Raw genomic sequence first — 21,679 nt, forward strand, 5'->3', positions numbered from 1 at the left:
AGTGTGCGGCATAATTGCGAAAGATAAAATCTTTGTTGTTGTTGAAGTTGCGGTCAAAATGCAGTTGGCTCAAACATCTGATCACAGCTTGAATAGGCCTAATGCTTCTGATCTACTTACAAGCTTGCTCCTTTACCACACTAGACCGTTACTGCCATGTGGCTACAGATGCTGAATGACTGTACTGTTAGTCTTGTTTTTCAGAAAATGACTGCAGAGCGTAGGCCTATTATATTATTTTTCGTTTATATGTCAAGATTATGTTCTGTGTGTTTTAGTTCTGTTTTCCTGTGTGACCTGATTTCCAGTTTGCTCCCTTGATTATTCATTCTGTTCACCCTTCATTCAATGAATTAGCTCAATAGTACCCTCATCTTGTGTGGTATATATTCTCGTTTGGCTCAGTTCTTTGCACTGTCTTTTTAGTGTTTTACGTAGTATTTTGTTTCCTGAGTTTTCCTTGCCTGTTGGATTTCTTGAATTAAAGACTTTTTTTGCTGATCTCCTTCATCTTTGCGCACTTTGTACAGCCACACAGGACAATAGAGAATACTGGTAAAACGCTTGTTTTTCCTTTTCTTTTTACAACTCTTTTTACAACAGACTACTTTTCACTTTTTCTTACTGCTTTTAAAACCGTAATACATATTCAGCAGTCTTATGCAACCAACCAAACGCTCGTTTGCTACATTTGTTTGGTCATTTATGCTGTCTCTAATAAAGTTAACCAGGGACCTTATTTTCCTTCTAAATCCAATTTTCAGTCATTGATAGCTTCAGTCAGTTTTGTTTCTCTGTCATAAATCCTTAGTTCAATTAAGAACAATTTATATCAGTAATGACATATACATGTTTTATTGCCCTGAGCCTTCCCATGATCATCAATATTTACAAGCAAATTGGAATTTGGTAGTATAAATAAAGTATTAACAATGTGTACGTTTAGTGGCTGTAATCATGTGCATGGCAAAAGGGAAGTAACAGAAAAAATATTTATTGCTTGGAAAATGCAGGAGAACTCAGGCATCAAAATAATACACAAATAGGCTACATAATACAAAAACGAAACCATACAAAGAACTGAGAGGAACTAAGGGCTTAAATGTAGGCTACAGTTATTAATAGAACTATGAACAGGTGTGCTAATGGTTAACAAACTAGCAGGATAAAATCAAGGTACATTTACACGACAACGATGTAGCCTACTAAAAACAGAAAAGTTTTTCCTTTGTGTTATTTGAGTAGGCTACAGAAGACAGCGACAATCAAAACTACCGTAATTCCTGTTCAAATGGATCTGTGAAAGCGCTGTATTATGCACGACCGGCCAGTAGTTGGCAAGGTCACAAATTTGCGTTTTTTGTTGTTGTTTTTGTTTGCACAGAGACGTTTACGGTATCGTTTTCAAAAACCTGCACTTTTTTTGAAGCTCTTGTTCAAAAGTTTGCACTTTCAGGTCCCCAAAATGCTGTTGTCGTGTAAATGAGCAGCCAAAATGCATTAAAGGGTTAGTTCACCCAAAAATGAAAATTCTGTCATTAATTACTTACCCTCATGTCGTTGGACACCCGTAAGACCTCCGTTCATCTTCGGAACAGAAATGAAGATATTTTAGTGTAAATCTGATAGCTCTGAAAGGCCTCCATTGGCACAATGGCACGGTTCACTCTCAAGACCCTTAAAAGGTACTAAAGACGTCGTTACAAAGTCCATCTCACTACAGTGGTTCTAAAATAACTTTATAAATCGGCAAGAATAGTTTTTGTGCGCAAAAAAACCCCTAAATAACCACTTACATAGTGATGACGATTTCAAAACAAGGCATCATGAAGCTTCGAAGCGTTATGAATCAATGAGCCGAATCATGATTTGGATCGCGTGTCAAACCGCCAAACTGCTGAAATTTGGCGATTCAAACCGCTGATTCGACTCACTGATTCATAACGCTTCGAAGCTTCATGATGCCTTGTTTTGAAATCGTCATCACTATGTAGCCTAAGTCGTTATTTAGTGTTTTTTTTAAGCACAAAAACTATCCTCGCCGATTTATAAAGTTATTTTAGAACCACTGTAGTGAGATGGACTTTGTAACGACGTCTTTAGTACCTTTTAAGGGTCTTGAGAGTATAAAGTGCATTGTGCCATTGTACTAAAATATTTCTGTTCCGAAGATGAACGGAGGTCTTACGGGTGTCCAACGACATGAGGGTAAGTAATTAATGACAGAATTTTCATTTTTGGGTGAACTAACCCTTTAAAAAGATTATTCATTTTTCATTGAAAACTGTGTCGTGTAAACGGCCGAACATGCAAACCGCAACAGCGAACAGAATGAACCAAAAATACTCCTGACAGTGTTAGAAAAGTTCAGAAAAATTGTATCATGCAAAAACATTTTCATCGACTCCAAAAGTGAGTTATACTCTTCTACAATAGCTTTATATTTACAAAATAACAAACACATACAGTTGCATAGCTCCATTTGGGTGTCTACTAAACAATCATCACAATAATACTACTAAAAAAAAGAATACTACTAAACAATCACATTACTAATTGAATATTTTTTTTTACTAATTAATAGTTGTGTCAAGGCCATGCTAACATTGTAAGTATATAGCAGAATTTGAGTATTTACTTAGTTTTATTTACAAAAAATAGTAATTTTTAGATATTTGATCAGTCAGGCAAATAATACATTTTGACTGAGTTTAATTTGATTTGAAGATGATTATAAAATATTATTAATGGATAAGCTAAATACTGTTCTATGTGAAAGGTTCAAGGTCTAGTGAAAAAATGATAAAGATTATGACTGGTATGAAGTGCGATGAATTAATGACGAAATTAGAATGATGTTTTTGGAATCCTTCCCAAGTGCTGCGGTGGGCACTATTAACTGTAACGTTCAATGGAAAATGCTCCGGAATCAGTTGAAAACTTCTCATCAGGTTTGATTGACTGCTGGCTCTGGTCCCTGGTCTTGTACAATGAATTAGCGCTCTGAATATGTGAATCTGATACCTAGAAACAGAGCAAGAGAGAGGCAGTAAGGCCTTAATTGCCATCATAACTGGATAGATGTAATGTTGTAGGCGACTTGCTTAAATGCAAACCTCTTCAAATTTCTTGGCCTTGTACTGGTCAGCTCCTTTCAAGAAGTTAAGCAGAATAATATCACAAAGCACTGTACCCTAAAATAAAGAAAAAGTGTCAGTTTCGTCTACTTAAACAGGTTAACAGTTAAGAATTATTTTCTATTATGAATTAATTTCAGTATTAAACATGAACAATAATAAACAATAAATTATAAACACATTTCGAATACATATACATCCATTATCATCAAGCTTTCATGGAAATATATGCTGAAAATATTCGAGATCTGTTGCGCGAACACAGGAACCTGGTGCTCAGGCCCCTCAGCCATCTGGGGCTTTGGGTCAACTGGGAAAAGAGCAAACTCTCCCTTGTGCAAAGTATCTCTCGACAGGGACCCTCGGCACGGATGCGCTGGTACAAAGCTGGCCCCGGGGCCTACACAAATATGCGTTTCACCCAATGAGCCTGCTCGCACAGACTCTGTGCAAGGTCAGGGAGGACGAGTGTTAATTTCTGCTTTTGTTGGCTCATTTTGTAAACATAAGCAATTACTTTAGACGCGCAAACTGGGTACCAGTGTGGTGAGCTGTACTACTCGGCTAGATTCGCCTGAAAGTTGTGCATCTTCAGATGCGGAGCCATTTCTGGTAATGATAATTTAAAAATCATTTTGGCTTTCGTAAATGTGACTTATATAATGCATTTAACGTCAAATAATCTAAAAAAGAAAAGAAGTAGTAGCACTTAAAGGTTTCTATTGATAGATATATTTTTCATGTCAGTCTGTGCGTCAAGTATTCGCAGTGTTTGGTTCATTTTTGTTAGCCTGGTCCTACCAGACTCTCGTACATTTCATTTGTACAGAGAGTCTGGCCACTCTCCATTGACAAGCATTAACTTCCTTGAAGGCGGGTACTCTCTTGGAGTTTAAAACTATTGGATCTGCCCAGAGTCACTCTGGATCTGCCATAACCAATCACTAACGTTTGGTTGTGACGTATGTCATCTCAAACTAGCGCACAACATCTTTCTCAGCCACTCCCTCTATTCGCTGATTGGACCCGTTAAAATTTGACCGGAGAAAACAAGAGAATATACCGCAATTCCAGACGGAGTACTGAAGGAAAATGAAAATTGAGCGTAAGTACGTAGGAGGGCGGAGCCAGGCTACATTTTTGTGCACGTGAGCCAGAAAGATGTTCAAGGAGATGGAGACAGAAAAGCGCATCCTGTTGTTTTCTTAACTTTTCAAAGGCTTGACATTTTTTAGTCATTTTTAATGTACACAAATAAAATGACTATAAATAATAGTCAGTATTAAGTTGTTTCCACTGCTGAGGGAAAAATCCAAGTGATCGCACCGGCACCTCGCATATGTCAGTAATTTGACATCGCAGCCTGTTCATTATCAAAATAAAATACAGTCAACTGAACATATGCAAAGTTCTGTGGGCTTTATGTTTACAGCTGCTGAGCGCGAATTCCAGCATGACGCTTCAGTTAATGGTCATGAAGTGCAAGATGAGATGTGTAGCTAAACTAAACTGTGTTATGATAGAAGTTTTAAACGAGCGACAGAAACAATCAGTTTGCAAAGACTGTATCAACCAAAGCTCAGCTTTGGGAAGGGGAATATGCAGGTCAGGAAGGAGAAGGGGATAGAGATGAGAAGCAGGTATTGTGCTATTTAACGCAGATATACATATAATTAAATTGCTGACAACGATTTTGGATCGCTATAGGTTGGCCTGTATGTTTGGTATGGTAGGGGGCCCAACCTCATATTCTTTCATAGGGCCCAAAATGGCTAGCGGCGCCCCTGCCTGGGTGTTACATTTTATGTTACAAAAACAGCCTTCTTCCACCTTAGAACCATTGCTAAGCTAATGAACATGTTATCTGTTTCTGATGCAGAAAAGTTAGTTCATGCATTCATGACCTCTAGACTAGATTACTGTAATGCACTGCTAGCTGGCTGTCCTGCCTCCTCAAAAAACAAGTTAGTTAGTCCAAAATACAGCTGCTAGAGTTCTTACTGAGTCAAGTAAATATGATCATATAACACCAATTTGATCATTTCTACACTGGCTACCCATTAAGTTCTGTATCAATTATAAAGTATTGCTTCTGAACTATAAAGTTCTAAACGGTTTAGCTCCTGTGTATTTAACTGATCTTCTATCGCCCTACAATCCATCACAAAACTCTGGGCTTCTGGAAGAACTTAGGATATCTAAGTCCACTAAAGGAGGGAGACCATTTTGCATTTGGGTCTGGAATAGCCTTCCTGATAATGTTCGGGGCTCAGCTCCCAGTTTAAATCTAGATTAAAGACGCATCTCTTTAGCCAAGCCTTCACATAATGCATCTCATAACCTTGTACGCCAGTTATATCAGATCAAATGCACATGATTATTTTTGCTTAATGTTATGAACAGCAGCTATTCAAAATTTCCGTTTGGTTTTCTGTTTTATCTCAGGATGCCCATCCTGAGGTAACTAGAGAGTCCGTCAGCTCCAGTCTGGATCCAGCCTCTCATGAAGACTTCAGATGATCCAACACAGGTCTGTGAAGAGTTGACTCCAACTCTTGCGAGGACTTCAGATCTCTGAATCAAAATGCACCAATGCTAAATTGTATATATCCTAATCATTTGTTAACATGTATTCATTACTTCAATGAGCTCATTGTTTCTTCCTTAAATTAATACATTGCTAGCTAACTGCGTACATTTTTTAAATACATAATTTGGACAAAGTCACCTCTGATAACAGATCACTCTAAATTGTAATGCACACATGCATTTCCTGTAAAGCTGTTTTGAAATGTTATGTATTGTGAAAAGAGTTATACAAATAAATGTGAATTGAATTGAACTGAATCTTGAGACCCCGCCCTGGATATGTGCCCAAAATTCCCACCACTCCTTTTCGGGACCAGGTGGTGAACTTGCAAACGCTGCACTTGGAGGAGGCAGACCCAGCTTTTGTGTCACTGTGTCCCGTTTGCACCCTGGGCATTTACACAGACCGCACACAGAGCTTTAGGAACTCAGAGTCTGCTTTGGAGGTCAGCAGAAGGGAAAGGTGTTTTCAAACTAAGGTTGGCTCATGGATGTCATTGCCTTGGCGTACCAAATTCAAGGCATGCAAGGCATGTTACCTCCTTCTGTCTCGCTTGCAGTGCCATTCCCCTCTAACAGGGGAGATATGAGTGCCTTACAGACTCTCCAGGATGGAATTTCCTCCAAACATTCTTCGGCAGTCAGACGTGGCGGAGGTGTCTGACGCCAGGCCCAGTACTCGATATGCCCAATCGGTCAGCCCCAGTATTTCCATAGAGACCCCAATAGTAATCAATCAGTATTGGCATAATGCTGAACGTCTAACTGAAAGTGGTGAAAGTTATGCTTTCTGTTGCCCTCATTCCCTGAAGGAGGAAATGGAGACGCTCCCTCCTGCCACAACTCTGTGCCCCTTGCTGAATGCCAGGATCCCATCTCGGCTCCTCAGCAAAAAAGCTAAATGAGTGAGTTGCCAGCAAGCTTATATATCCATATATCCAGGGGAGTGGCTTGCCATGCAAATCTCACTCACCAATCTTCATTGGCCCATTTTCCTACTATCCGAAGGTGATTGGACTTCCTAATGAGACCCCAATACGTCAGTTTCGACGTAAAGTCTTCGTTCCCTCCTTCAGGGAACCAGGGTTACAAGCGTAACCGAGACGATCTCTAAATATTATGGTTACACCATTTACCTATTTTCCAGTTTAATTTATACTGTTGTTGATTTGTCATGTTTTATCTGCCATTTGGAGTTCACTTTCTACTTAAAATGATCCAAAACGACCCATTTATAATGTTCATGTTTAATGTTCATGCACACAATCTAGTAATGAAGACACATACCACACCAACAGAGGTGAAGGCAGCAACCATGTTGATTAGAGTTGGTATCATGTCAAATTTTCCAGCCTTTAAAGATAAAATGTAATGAGCAATTATGCCCAGATGCAGAAAAGGCTCAAAAACACACAAACATGTTAAGATGAACTCACATCTCCGTTAACCAGCACATCAAATCTGATGGCGTAGGCTTTCAGCAGAGTGCGATATTCAGTTCCGTTCTCCATTTTAAAATACTTTGCGTACCTAAGGACAAAGATTTAGACATGTTAGCAGATACAGTTTCAGTAAGGATTGTCCAACTTATCAACTTCGAATGATTTGGTGTCTTTTGTAATATTTTATAGTATGTGGCCACTACAAAAAGTCTGATAAACATATGGATGAAGTATTTGTTTGTGCTGTATTGCATACTGCAACATTCTTGATTCAACTTTAAAGTGGAAAGAAAAGGCTCTAGAACCTGAAGTTATATCCCGGAGACACAGTGGTCTTCTCTGACATGGCGTCCAGGCGAGTGAAGGAGTATGCAGGCTTACACTCATCATCTGCCTTGTCTAAATCACACACCCACGATATTTTTATCCCTATCACTCCCCCCTGATTGAAAGAGACAGAGATTACTTACACATTTGACTTAGACATTAGAAATAAAGATAATGCTGTTTTTTGAGAATTAAAAAAAATTGTCTGAAATAATTAGATAAAGCAGTTATTTTATACAACATGTATTTCTTTGGCCTCTTTTGAAATAATTTCCATTGGTGGATGAAAACATGTGAACTAAGTGACCAAACTACTTATGTTTATTAATATTAACTTATAGAGTGGTGCAGGTATGACGTCACTTTGTAGGCCAACCGGCAGTTAGCATCACACTGGTTCCCTCGACAAAAACCCAAGAGGATTTTTCCATTGGCTTTTGGATTATCGCAAAAAAACAAGCTCTGTGATCAACAAAAGTTTATGACACTTACACGTTTTGTCCATCAAGATGATTTTCACAGGTGAACACAATTTTGAAGCCTAAATGCAGTTGCCAGAAGTAAAAAGCTAAAGGTAGGTTATAAACGAACTACACCACGGTCCCCACGACTTCAACGTCACAATCCCTAAGCACCACTAAGCTAAGGAAATCCTAAAAACCAAACTCGTTTCCACATTTTGGCCTACAAAAGTGATGTCATACCTGCATAATTCTGGTAACACACTTTACAGGTTAAATTTGTTAATATTAGTTAATTACATTAGTTAACATTAACTAATAATACCCAATACTTTTACAGCATTTATTAATCTTAGTTAATGTTAATTTCTACATTTACAAATAAATCATAAGTTGTATTTGTTAACATTAGTTAATGCATTGTGAACTGATGCGAACAGACAATGAACAATTGCATTTTTATTAACTAACATCAAAGGTTATTAAATGCTGTAAAATGTGTATTGCTCACAGTTAGTTCATGTTAGCTAAAGCATTAACTAATGTTAACGGATGAGACCTTATTGTGACCTTATTCTAAAGTGTTGTTAACTTTTTTACAGATCTGTTGTATAAAAGCAATTTCACACTCAGCAGTCAATAACAGCAGTCGTGCTTTCGAGATATTTCTATTATCATTCTATTAGGAAAAAAGCAAGGGGGAAAAGTAACAAAAAAAAGATTTAAATAAACACTCACTTTTTGAGCAAGAGTGGTAAAGTCTTGTTGAGCAAATCGGATCACATCACCCACTTTGAATATTGGACAATAATTGTTACTCTCAAAGTCAAAGTTACATTTCTTTATATAGGAGCTATTGATGTTGGGCAAAAAGTTTCCCCTGAAAGCAAAAGAGAAATATTTAATCAAAACCATTATATACAGAAAAGCAGATCTAATTATGAAACGGAGGGTCATACTTCAAAAACTCAAAAACTTGATCAAAACTCCAAAAAGGTTCATTTTTGGATTTATGAATGATAATGCTATTTTTTTTAGTCTTTGTGTTCGATTTGCATTTACTTTGTGAAGTTAAAACGTGGAAAGCGAATGCTGTTCTTGATGAAGATGGTAAAGTTCTCCACCTCCATCATGGGGTTTCTGAGTAAGAAAAAAACTCCATCAGTCCTCTTATTCAACAGTCATTCACACATCTATTCATTTGTTTATTTAAAAGTGGACTCACGGTTGAACTTCATCAATCTCTGCAGGACACCATCCTTTGATCTCACAGGTTTTGTTGGTAGTATTGAAGTTCACACATCGTCCTGTCAGCAACCCTTCGAGATACAACCAACAGATAAGAGCATAACATAGACCGTACAATTTATTATAATGTTAGTAGGTTATTCCTTGACCATTTCAGGATAACAAAACAATCCACAATGAAACACTCAAACGGTTAATCCCACTGCAGTCAATAAATTCATCTTTGATAATCACAATGATATATTTAAAAAATTTTACTGTAAAAATTCTAATTCAATTCACACACCTTCAAACGAATGCAAGAGCACCCTCAGTTGAAATTGTAATAATATTATATTGACAATGTTTTACAATGTGTTTTTGCAGAGGTGAGCAATGTAGCCAATCACAGACATGTTTGTTGATCTCTTGAACGCAGTGGCCAATCACGGGGTGTCTAATTTAGTCAGAATTCACTCACTGGTTAAAACGGCAGAGTTTTTGTTCAGCACTGACGGTAATTGATATGATTAGCCTAAGAGCTAATAATGTGTTGCTAATGTTACACAAACAGCAGACTAGGAGGAAGAGAGGGGTCAGACAACTGCCTTCTAAAAATCAGCATCCCTAAAAATAATAGGTGTGTTCGACTTGAAGCAGCAGCAGTTATGAAGTCAGAATTGTGAGACAATTCTGCAATTCTGAGAAAAGATTGTTTATTTCATAGTGGAAACAAGCTTCCATACTGCACATACTGATTGGTGTATGACTTCAAAGTACCACGAGAGCCATGATTAGAAAGCATACGGAGCCGTCTGCTCTCTAATCGCTCTCATTCGTACTTTGGCCATGTCCCAAATGGCACCCTAAACACTCACGGTCTTCCTCTTCCTCAAGACCGAAAGTACATATAAGTGTGTCAGATTTGGGACAGGGGGGATCACGTGACGCTTCGTACGTGATGGCTGCCGATCTTTAGAGCTCCGAGCACGCTCCCTCTTTTATCAATATTTAACAGGTTAAAATTTACAAATCTAACAGTCTAAACACACCTTTAAACATGATGAATGCCAACAAGAAGGCTGCATCCTCGCCCGCGAAAACCCCGACTGGAAAACGGATGAAATCTTCAACGTGCAGTGAAGACATGGCGGACGCCATTTCTGTGGCATTAACGAAACAACAAGATACGTTGGAAGAAGTTGTCCGGAACGCAGTGCACACTGCGATGAAAGATGTGACACAGTGCATGCAGTCACTGACTGCCGAATTTCAATCACAAATGACTGTTGTGCGCGGGCTTATTGACAAAGTGGATAATATCCAACGTGAGACGAGAGGCCTGAAACAAGACGTAGTCGGCTGCAAATCAGATGCGTCTAAACTTCAAGCAAAACTGGCAGAATTGGAAGATCGAGAAAGACGCAATAATGTTCGAATTGTTGGTCTCGCACCAAACCGTGAGGGAGGCGACGCGATACGCTTTCTCACAGAAATGCTTCCAAAGTGGATCCCCTCGCTCTCAAACAGGCCGATAGAGATCGAAAGAGCCCACCGCATCTATGGAAAGCAGAGGTCCACGGAGACGGGTCGCACTATGATTTTTAAAGTGCTGAGATATCAAGACCGTCAATCTATCTTAGACGGGGCAAGAGAGGTGAGCAAGAGAGGACCAATTCTGGATGGCGAGAATCGGCTGAAATTCTTTGCTGACTACAGCGCCTACACTTCGCAAAGGCGGAAAAACTTTGCGGATACACGGAAGGAGTTGCGAGCTTCAGGAATCCAATCTTTTTTGATTTACCCAGCCATTCTATGCGTCATGCATAATGGTGAGAAACTGTCTTTCTCTTCGCCAAAAGAAGCAGAGGAGTTCCGACTTCAGATCGCAGACACCTCACGGGCAAAACGGCAGCTGACTTTCGGCGATGTCAATCCATACGAGATGGACACGAATCAAACTGATAATTAACCAGCCATCGGTATAACTTACTGGTAGGACTATCCATAGAAGTGAAACTGTATGGTTAAGGACACTACATTTACTTTGGATAAACATAGGCTACCAATAAGCTGAATGTCATTTCATCCTTAAGGTTATACTGCTCTTAAGTTTTTTTTTTTGTTGTTGTTGTTGTTTGTTGGTATTTTGACGTTCAGGACTGGTATCCTGATCTGGGCAGCACTAACTTTGAGAGTATTTAACGCATAAAGGCGTGCTTTTAGTTGAATGTGTAATTTATAGTTCTATTGTTCCTGTTAACCAATGTTTTTGACATTTACACACGGAAGGGAGCGGGTGAGTTTCGGATCAGTGGAACGTATGACTTTGTCACGGTACCGATACACAAGTTGGGGAATATCTAGCGGTCTGGGGGAGGGGGGAGGGGGGAGTTTCATCCTGCCATGTATCTCTTTGTATATGTTAGTAACGAAATGTGCAATCAATAGTCTTGTCTAAAATAACTCATTTTTTAGCCTTTAATATAGTCAAAGTTTACAGTATCTTTGATAATGGTTAATATCTCAATGATTTCAGTTAACATCAGAGGTTTAAATAGTCCTATAAAGAGAACAAAGTTTCTGCATAGTTTAAACAGGCACAACGTAGACGTGGCTTTAGTTCAAGAATCTCATCTAAAAACAAGCGATGTTGCTCGTGTACAAAATAAATTTTATAAAGTCATTGCTGCATCTAGTGATGGAACAAAAACTAAGGGATCTCTTATACTTATTAAAAGAAACCTTCCTCTTGTTATTGAAAGATGTAGTAATGATAAATCTGGCAGGTTGAGCTATTTCTGCACAAGTATTCAAGGCAAGAAAATAGCATTTGTCTCCATCTATGCCCCAGCAGTTTTTGACGTTAATTTTTTTCAGTGGTTAACTAATCAGTTGCTACTCCTGGATGAATATGCCCTTATTATTATTGGAGGGGACATGAATGCACTTGCTGATTTGATGCTTGATAAATCCACTGCTATATACTCCAAATCACAAGAGATAACATCAGCAAATTTTAAGTCCTTTATGCAAACTTTCAATCTCATAGATGTATGGTGTGTTCAGAATCCCTTGGTTAGAGATTACACATTCTTTTCTTCAAGGCATCAGATGCATTCTAGAATAGATTATATTTTATGTTCTCGTGAATTCAGGATGTGTTTTGAGAGCGTTGCAATCCTTCCTGCTGTAATATCTGACCACAACTCTCTTCTGACAAAGTTTAGTTATTGCTCACATGAGAGGTCTTCAAGATGGCAATTTAATATAACTCTTCTACAAGATTCTGCATTTTTAATAGATTTTAGAAATAAATTGAAAGACTTTTTGAGCATAAACCTCAATAGTGTGGATAACCATATGATGGTATGGATGGCTACAAAAGGCTTTATTAGAGATTTCGTTATATCGTTCTCATCACATTTAAATAAAGTAAGAAAATCAAAAATTGAGAAATTAGAACAAATTTCCCTCTCTCAAGAGAAAGATTTGAAGAAGAAATTCTCAAAATCAGTTGAAAATGCTTTAAAGAGTTCCAGGTCCAAGCTAAATGATTTGCTTAGAAGAAAAGCTGAATTCATTATGCATAGAGTCCGGCAGAAGTATTATTATAATGGGCCAAGACCCAGCAAGTTACTGGCTCTACAACTCAGACAAAGTGAAGCTAGGCTATTATTGATACCATTCAGTCACCTACAAAAGGCCTAGTAACAGATCCCAGAGAGATAAACAATACTTTTGCAGAACATTTTAAAGAGCTGTATCAGCCTAAGGATGGTACTGACAAGGTTGAATGTCATACATTTCTACATGACATTGATTTACCACAATTAACGCATAGTGAATCTGAACAAATGAGCCAACCTATAACTCTTGAGGAGCTGTATGCAGCACTAAAAACGGTAAAGAAGGGAAAATCACCTGGGCCAGACGGGATCCCCCCAGAATTAATCCTACATTTTTGGGATATATTAGGGCCAATTATGCATGCTGCAATAAACGCTGCAATCCAAAAGGGACACTTTGAAAAACAAATGAATACAGCTCTAATTTCTTTAATTCCAAAAAAAGATAAGGACCATACTAAATGTTCAAATTTTAGACCAATTTCTTTAATTAACTCAGATTTAAAAATATATGCTAGAGTTTTGGCTTTACGCCTTGGAAAATATATCTGTAATTTAGTTCATAGCGATCAATCTGGCTTCATCCCACATCGTTTGGCTGCAGACAATATACGTTGGTTGTTACATGTAATTCATGAAAGTAAAGATAGAAATTCCCCTTGCGCAGTTTTATCCTTAGATGCAGATAAAGCTTTCGATAGATTAAATTGGGATTATTTATGGATGGTGTTAGATAAATTCGGTTTTGATGAGAAATTTATTAATATGGTACAAATAATTTATTATAATCCATCAGCAATTATAGCAACAAATGGCTTACATTCCCAACCTTTTGATATCTTGAGAGGGACAAGGCAAGGATGCCCCCTCTCACCAATGTTATTTGCATTGTCTCTCGAACCTCTAGCACAAAAAATAAGACAAGACCAAATTTGTTCCATTTCAATCAAGGATACCCAACATGCAATATCTCTCTACGCAGATGACATTTTACTGTATTTTTCAGATTTCGACACAATCCAAAACATACTAGAAACATTCAACTTTTTTGGGAAATTTTCTGGATTCAGGATCAATTGGTCCAAATCATATCTTTTACCTTTAAACAAAAAAGCTCAGAGTACCCAGATACCATCAGTTATTCCAATTATGAATCAGATAACTTACCTAGGGATATTGATACGGCCCTCTCTAAAAGAAATTGTACATATTAATTATGATAAAGTGTTTCAAAAGCTTAAAAGAGATATTGACAGATGGAGGACACTTCCCGCATCACTGCAATCTAGAGTCTCGACTGTGAAGATGAATATATTACCTAGGGTTAATTTTCTCAGTGCCATGATTCCCTTGCCACCTCTTTTAAAATGGTGGAAAAGACTTGACTCTTTAATTCGCACTTTTCTCTGGAATGGCAAACAACCAAAATTAAAATTAGCGACGTTGCAACGTACTAAAATGGAGGGAGGTCTCTCCCTCCCCAATTTTGAGCTATATCATAAAGCATTCCAACTGCGAGCAGTCAAGACATGGTTTGACTCTATAGCCTCCACACCTTGCAGAGAAATAGAAGCAGCAATTGTCAGACCAATTAGACTTGAAGATGTACTTTTTTCTGGACTCTCTTTAAAGTATTGCAAGCAATCCTTCGGTCCCATTGTAACAAACACCATTAACACTTTCATAGCAGTGGAGAAATTATTAAGTTACAATAACAAATGGCACCTACAGACCCCCTTATGGCGTAATAGGAATATTAAATGTGGTTCTGAACCATTCACATCAGAACAGTGGTCAAAGCAGGGAATAAGGACTCTTGCTGACATTTGGAATGATAATGGGATGTTTAGTTTTCAAAATATAGTTGCATCTTTTAATGTACCGGCATCATCCTTTTTTTTGGTTTTGCAACTGCGTTCAGCCCTTAGAGCATATGGAGTCCCATGGGGATCTGCTCTTGAAACACATCCAGTTCATAGTTGGCTCTTTAATCCTTCTCAACAAAGGGTAGTGTCAGCTGTCTATCCTTACCTTCTTGAAGTTAAACAAAAACAATTACCACTGCACACAATTTGGATAAGGGAGTTATCTGTGGACCAGATTGATTGGGAGACGGTATGGAAAAATATTTTCTGTGCATCAAAAAATCCAAACCATCAGTTAATTCATTTCAAATTTTGTCACAGATTGTACTGGACACCAAAGAAACGCTTCCTCATTAAATTATCTGCCAATCCCTACTGTAGTTTTTGTCCCTACCAACAAGAGGGAACATTCATGCATATGGTCTAGGAATCTGAGAAGGTTTATGAGTTTTGGGAAAAGATCTCATCAATACTGTCTGATATGATAGGAAAAGAGATACCAGTTCAACCAGTTGTGTTGCTTCTAAACAATGACTCCAATTTAGGTTTCACCGAGCAACAAAGAAGGATTTGGCTGGCTGGGCTAACCTCTGCCAAAAAGATAATTGCGCAAAGATGGCTTCCTCCCAATACTTTATCTGTGCGACACTGGTTATTTCAGTTTCATGATATAGTAATGTTAGAACTTTCAACCGCCAGAATAAATAAAGCTAGAGCATCAACCCTTGAGGCTTGGGAAGCTGCGGCAGATGAGTTGACAGAAAAGCTTCAAGATGGTAGAATCTAATTTTGTGATATAGTGTGGACTCTCAAACCTCTGATGATCTTTACGTTACTCTACTTATCCTAAGTTTCTTATATTGCAGACTGTATCTGTATTTATTTATTTGTTTGTTTAATTTTATTTATTATTACAATAATTTTTATTTTATTTTACTATGCAGATGTATATGTGAATATTATTTAGTTTTGATTGCAATTTTATGTAAAGGATCAGTGGCCTGGACCTTGGGGACCGCTGAAGGGTGGGAGGGGGGGTTCAGAGGGTCACCTCTCTGTTTGTTTTATTCTGAAGGAAACTGTGGACAATTGTATGTGACCCTATTTATGCAAAAAAAAAAAAAAAAAAAAAAAAATTGATCCAAAAAAAAAAAAAGATTTGGGACAGGGCCTTTGATGTCATACATACACCGACTGCAGTGCACCGAGTGCAGCTTCAAGTCGAACACACCTATGATTGAAAAAAGCCCCTCCATTTTTGAGACGGTCTTTGGTACAGTGCAGTTTTAAAATACTCTTGTTGACTGATGAATTTTCACATGGTTTGTCTTAAAGCATATTAAAAACACCACAGACAAAACTGAACACTTAATTTTCACCACAGGGTTAAATTAAAAATAATTTCCATTTATTATTATTATTATTATTAATTATTTGTTGTAAAAAAATATTCTTTGATCCTTCAATAAACTTAAATACAAATATTTATCTCACAAATAATATATTTTTACCATTGCTAGATGGTTTTGACATCTGCTTCTTACAAGTAGCGTCACTGTCACATTTGAATTTCATCTCACTCTGAAACACATGAACACACACCCGGACAAGAATCAATAAAATGTGTGTACATTAATCGTGACAGATTGCAGTACTTCGACAAACACTATTTCAAAGCAGTGTGTTGTTCTCACTCACCTCTGGACAGTTTCCTTGAACTTGGTTCTCTGTCGTGATGAGCTTTGTGATGACGCAGAAAACTGACGCCCCCTGGTGGACACATCAGCACACACGCGCACACAGACATTTACATGTGTAAAAAAAAAAAAAGACATACTATAATCTGCTATTGTTTTTATTTATAATTACTAACTAAACTAAATCACACTCTAAATGAGTTTTTAACAAAGGGACATGTTTTTAAATTTACCAAATTAAGTTTTTGGATGCATCTTTCACGCTCTTGGCAGGCAGGCTGGACATATAATTACCTGACATGTTTAATCTGAGGGATTTATTAAGTTATTCATGCCTGTTTTGTGCAGCTATTTTGTATTGAAGTCTATGGAAAGTCTAGTTTATTTTCCCATAAAAAAGGGGCGGTGACTACCGGATGTGCCGGTAGTCCGTATATGGTAAGCGGCATGGAAGACGGATGAATGGAGTGACGTCAATAAGCAGAAGCCTACTATTCTTGTTTTGAATTTGTTTAATCAATATAAATAATACGAGCACATAAACCTTCATATGAGGTCAAATAAGATTGAAAATACGCATTAATATGTAAATATTCCTTAAATTGTATCAATGACACAGTACCACAACCAGGTTTTACGTTTAAGTGCCAAATAACAATGACTTCAATACAAAATGTGGTTTTAAAATATGAACTGTATTCACAGACATAAAAAAAATTAATAACGATTACTTTAACTGCGATCCACAACGGGACGTCTCTCTTTTGGTCTGTAAACAGAAACTTCTCATCGTGTTGTCTTCAATTAGGCCTACTTGTCAAAATCTCTCTGAAATCACACTACACTCGTAAATGTATTAATTATAACTTATTATTCAACATAGACAAACTAATGTTAGTCAGCCAGTAAAAACGAAATGACCGCTAATTTTAAAATTACGCGAGTGCGCGTCTTTCTGTGGAAAAAAAAAACGCGTCCTGGGAAAAAAGCGCGTCCTGGAGAAGTAGCTAATGCACAGTAATGAAATAGCCTAAATAAACCCGCGTGCTCTTTTCACTCTATGCTTAACCTTGGCTTGGCTTAATAGCCTATTTTTAGCTATCTGAAAATTATAATGCGTTCTGACTAAACTAGTTTATTAAAAGCTGCATTATAGCCTATATATAGGCTAGTTCATGAATAGTAGCCTAAATTAGCTACTCATTTCAGCATTAGAATGATCTCTGTAGCCTATTGATATCATCTGCAACGTTTTAATAGTTTAGCCTATGGCTATAAAAAAGAAAATCTAAAAATATCCTGCAGTGAACGTTCTCTTTGGGTTATAAAATAAAACCCCAAAATAACCTGCAGGTTAACCTTTATAGGTTACAAAAACACTACCAATAGAGAACATTCCCAGAACGTTTTTATTTGGTTCCCCCCAAAAATAACCAAACGGGAACCATATGGGAACGTTAGGGGAATGTTCAGTGTTTACTGGGTTGTTTCTGTTTCAGAACGTTCAGAGAACATTCAACGTTCCATTCATGTTTTTTTTTTCAAACGGGACATTTTGAATGCTCAGATAACATTCTGAAATAAGGTTTTCCTAACTTAATACGGGAACATTAGCACAATGTTCTCAGAACATATTTTTGTAAGCTGGGTCCTCACGTGTCCCCAAAGGGAGATTTTGTTTTGTTGACAATTTTGACATCAAACTATAGCACACGTGCTATGCTATGTAGGCCTACAAAAACATTAACATGCACACACGTGTAATAAAAATTGGTCACAAAAGATTATAGCCTATATATATATATATATATATATATATATATATATATATATATATATATATATATATATATATATATATATATATATATATATATATATATATATATATATATATATATATATATATATATATATATATATATATATAAATGTTCTAAAATGTGAGATTTACTTGAGTAGGTGTGACATAATCGGCTACATCCATGATCCGGTTGTTATATTCTCCGAAACCTTTCACTTTAGTCATCACTGATGACTCAATAGCTGTGTCTCGCACTTGATATGCTTTCTCGTACAAAAACACCCAGCTGAGAGAGAGAGAGAGAGAGAGAGAGAGAGAGAGAGAGAGAGAGAGAGAGAGAGAGAGAGAGAGAGAGAGAGAGAGAGTTAGGAAAACGGGAAATACAGAGCGACAAATAGGCTCCTTTTTACTTTCTTTAATGTAAAATGCTACATGTCAAAAATATGCACTTTTCATGCACTTGAGAACAAACATTAGTCTCATAAAACTTCGTTGTAGCCTACTTTCAATTATTTAATCACAAAAGGCTAAAAAAAAAACAAGTAGCCTAATTTAATTCCATAGCCTAATTTTAGTCCAACAGCCTAATCATTAATCAAATGAACTGCAATATTTTTTTTGGTAACACTTTACAATAAAGTCCCATTAGAATGCTATTTAATGGATTAGCAAACAACCAGCATTACATTTGATAGTCTTTATTCATCTTTGTTAATGTTAGCCTCCGCTGATACGCCTGTCACCGGTCGCGTCCGGTGTAGGCTATAGCACGAATTGTATTTATCGTGCAATTTATGCGCAAAAAAACATATAGCCTAGCTACACTACGCACTGTAAACCCTTTAGGTAGGATTAGTGGTGTGGGTTACGTGCGTATTCCACGCCATAAAGTGCGTATCATATGAAGACAAAAACAAATTTTTGCATGTAAATTGCACGATAAATACAATTCTTGCTATATACGCACTTTCATGAGATCGTGTTGCGTGAGTTCATGTTAGCTCAGGTCCATTAAATAGATGCAACTTTTGATTTTAATAATGTATTTGTAAACGAAAATAATATTAAGATTAGTTTTTAAACACAAACATGTTTTTTTTTGTTTTATTTTTTTTCTCTATTCCACCACCATTAATAAAATGTTTTGTCAAAACACTCACCCAATGAAATACGTTATGATGAGGAGTTGGACGACACGGTTGATGATGCCGATGGTCCAGCTCTTCACCACCACGGACTTGGTTGTCTCATATGTAAAGAAATCTGTTATACAGCCCCACATTTTTCCTGAACACTTCTGCATTCAAAAAAAAAAATTACACTGAGTGTATCAACGTATTTGCGTGAAACTTTAGTTATGCATAGACTATGCTGGCAATTAATCTGTCCAAATGCTTTATCCTTTGTCTTGTCAACAAAAGTAAAAGAAAAGAAAACTCTTGAGTAATCTTCCTTATTTGTTTCCTTGGTAAAAAGTCTCCAGTCCTTGAGACCAGATGCTTTCACAGAAAGTCCCCTGTATTCCTCCTAGCCACACCCTCTCTCCTCCCTCTTTTCTTATTCTTCCTCCTTTAGTTATTCTGTCCGTTATCCAGATATAAAATTTACATTTGACACTCTTATTTTAGCAGATGCTCTCTTACCAAGCAAATGCACAAATCAAATTACTGGCAAAGTTAAGGCTTAGACCCAAAGAAGTTCCTAACATCTCAACATAAGCATACACACAGTGTCCATAACAAAACAACAGAATCAGACATAGTGTTAGTGGTGCATGTAGAGATGTTAAGTGTGTGAGATGACTGGGATAGTTTAATCTTGATGACTGAAATGCACATTATATCATGACCACCATTAATTAGTAAAAAGCTGTTTCACATAGGAAGCCTCTCTCCAAAAAATAGCTTGGTGGTCTAACTTAAAAAAAAATATGACACCTATTTTCACACAGTTGAACTGATTTATTTGAACTTAAACTGGGTTAATTGCACTGATGAGTACATTTCATCCTAATTGAATGTGATGACCACACCAGTTTGATGTATTCTGTGAATGTTTCCGGAACATAATTTACTTTTGTGGATCCGACCAGTGCTGTTGCTGTTCAGACTGGTGCCCTTGTGCAGAGTTTTCTTTTTTTAAGAAAATGGAAAGACCTGTTAGAGTTTAATATTTAGTTATTTTGAACAATTTTTTTTTGTGTGTGTGTTTTTGTTACCATTGTATTGAAGAGTTGAGTTTGTGGTAAGGTTGTGAGTAGCTGTCGGGCACAGATACATGTTCCATGATCATTTGATTGCGAGGGGTAGAACGGTGTAAAAGATGTGCTGACCCTCAAACTAAATAATTGTATTTATTTCTATAAAAACTAATAGCTAACACGACACTTGTACACATGCCAAGTATAAGATTTGTAGCATGCATTTAATGATCAAGTAAAAAGTATTACAGTTATTTCTCATTGAGAACATCATAGACTTATTAAACATAACCACCCACAGCCATAACCACAAGGTCTACTCTTCACGATAACGGTAACCTCAAAAACTGACATAACATAAACTCTTTTAAATGTCAAATATAACGGAACATCAAACGTTAAGTGGTATTTCCCTTTACTAAAAAACACATTAAACAGCACTTCATTTCAACATTTACTCTCCTGATCCATCCCTATGCAAAGCATGCTGGGAACTAGAAATCCACTGCCCAGTTTCAGTCAATGCAACAGAAATGAATCATAGTCCCAACATAAATGGTTTATGTTAACTTAACAATTGACAAATTTCATTTCATTTAACGCAATCCAATTGAGTGTAAATGACAATTAAGTAAAAAACTAAATACTTGTGTTGTTTCAACTTATTTTATTTAAATAGACTGAGGAAACAGCTAGAATATAAATATTTTTTTGAGTATGTGGCATTAAAGATTTTCCCATGAGGTGATGGATTTTATAATCATTTGCAATATCTAAAACCTCACATTCTGAGTTCTGATAAGATTGAATGCATGGTTTTTACATTTATGCATTTGGCATTAGGCCCAGAAATAATATAATAATGTGAATAATATTATCGGTAATAATATTAGTTGTATTCCTTTAAAATAATATTTATAATATTAGCAATATGATAAAAAATAACCACAACAATGATAGGATAATAATGGTAATATTTTTCTTACCATATGGCAGGGCATAACAAATGGTTTCTCCTTTAGCTTAGATTTAGCACCCAAAAGTGGTGTTTGGGTTTGATTCCCAGGGAACACACTAATAAAATGTACTATAACTTGAATGCAAAATGAATCCAAATGAAATTATTTGGATACCTGTTTCTGCCAAATCAATACATGAAATCAAAATATAAATAGAATCCCTATACGGTCTCATCCACTAGCTGGAGTGCCCATGATACCCACCAGAGGACACTCCTCCTGACTCCTTTGCACCCCGTTATGAACTACATTCTCCATAATTCATTGCCTGGACTCATTAGG

General features: G+C 36.9%; 1 protein-coding gene across 1 annotated transcript; it reads right to left on the minus strand.

The window, feature by feature from the left end:
* Nucleotides 1-840: 840 nt before the first annotated feature.
* On the minus strand, nucleotides 841-19,748 carry p2rx3b (purinergic receptor P2X, ligand-gated ion channel, 3b). The gene is made up of 12 exons (XM_079811861.1): nucleotides 19,339-19,748; nucleotides 18,329-18,464; nucleotides 16,376-16,447; nucleotides 16,189-16,258; nucleotides 9,182-9,275; nucleotides 9,019-9,096; nucleotides 8,695-8,836; nucleotides 7,474-7,610; nucleotides 7,163-7,256; nucleotides 7,014-7,079; nucleotides 3,117-3,194; nucleotides 841-3,024 (listed from the first exon to the last, which is right to left on the minus strand). The coding sequence occupies exons 1-12, from the start codon at nucleotides 19,479-19,481 to the stop codon at nucleotides 2,896-2,898; spliced, it is 1,239 nt and encodes a 412-aa protein (XP_079667987.1). The 5' UTR covers nucleotides 19,482-19,748; the 3' UTR covers nucleotides 841-2,895.
* Nucleotides 19,749-21,679: the final 1,931 nt, after the last annotated feature.

This window comes from Gobio gobio (assembly GCF_949357685.1).
Source record: "Gobio gobio genome assembly, chromosome: 3".
Taxonomy (NCBI): domain Eukaryota; kingdom Metazoa; phylum Chordata; class Actinopteri; order Cypriniformes; family Gobionidae; genus Gobio; species Gobio gobio.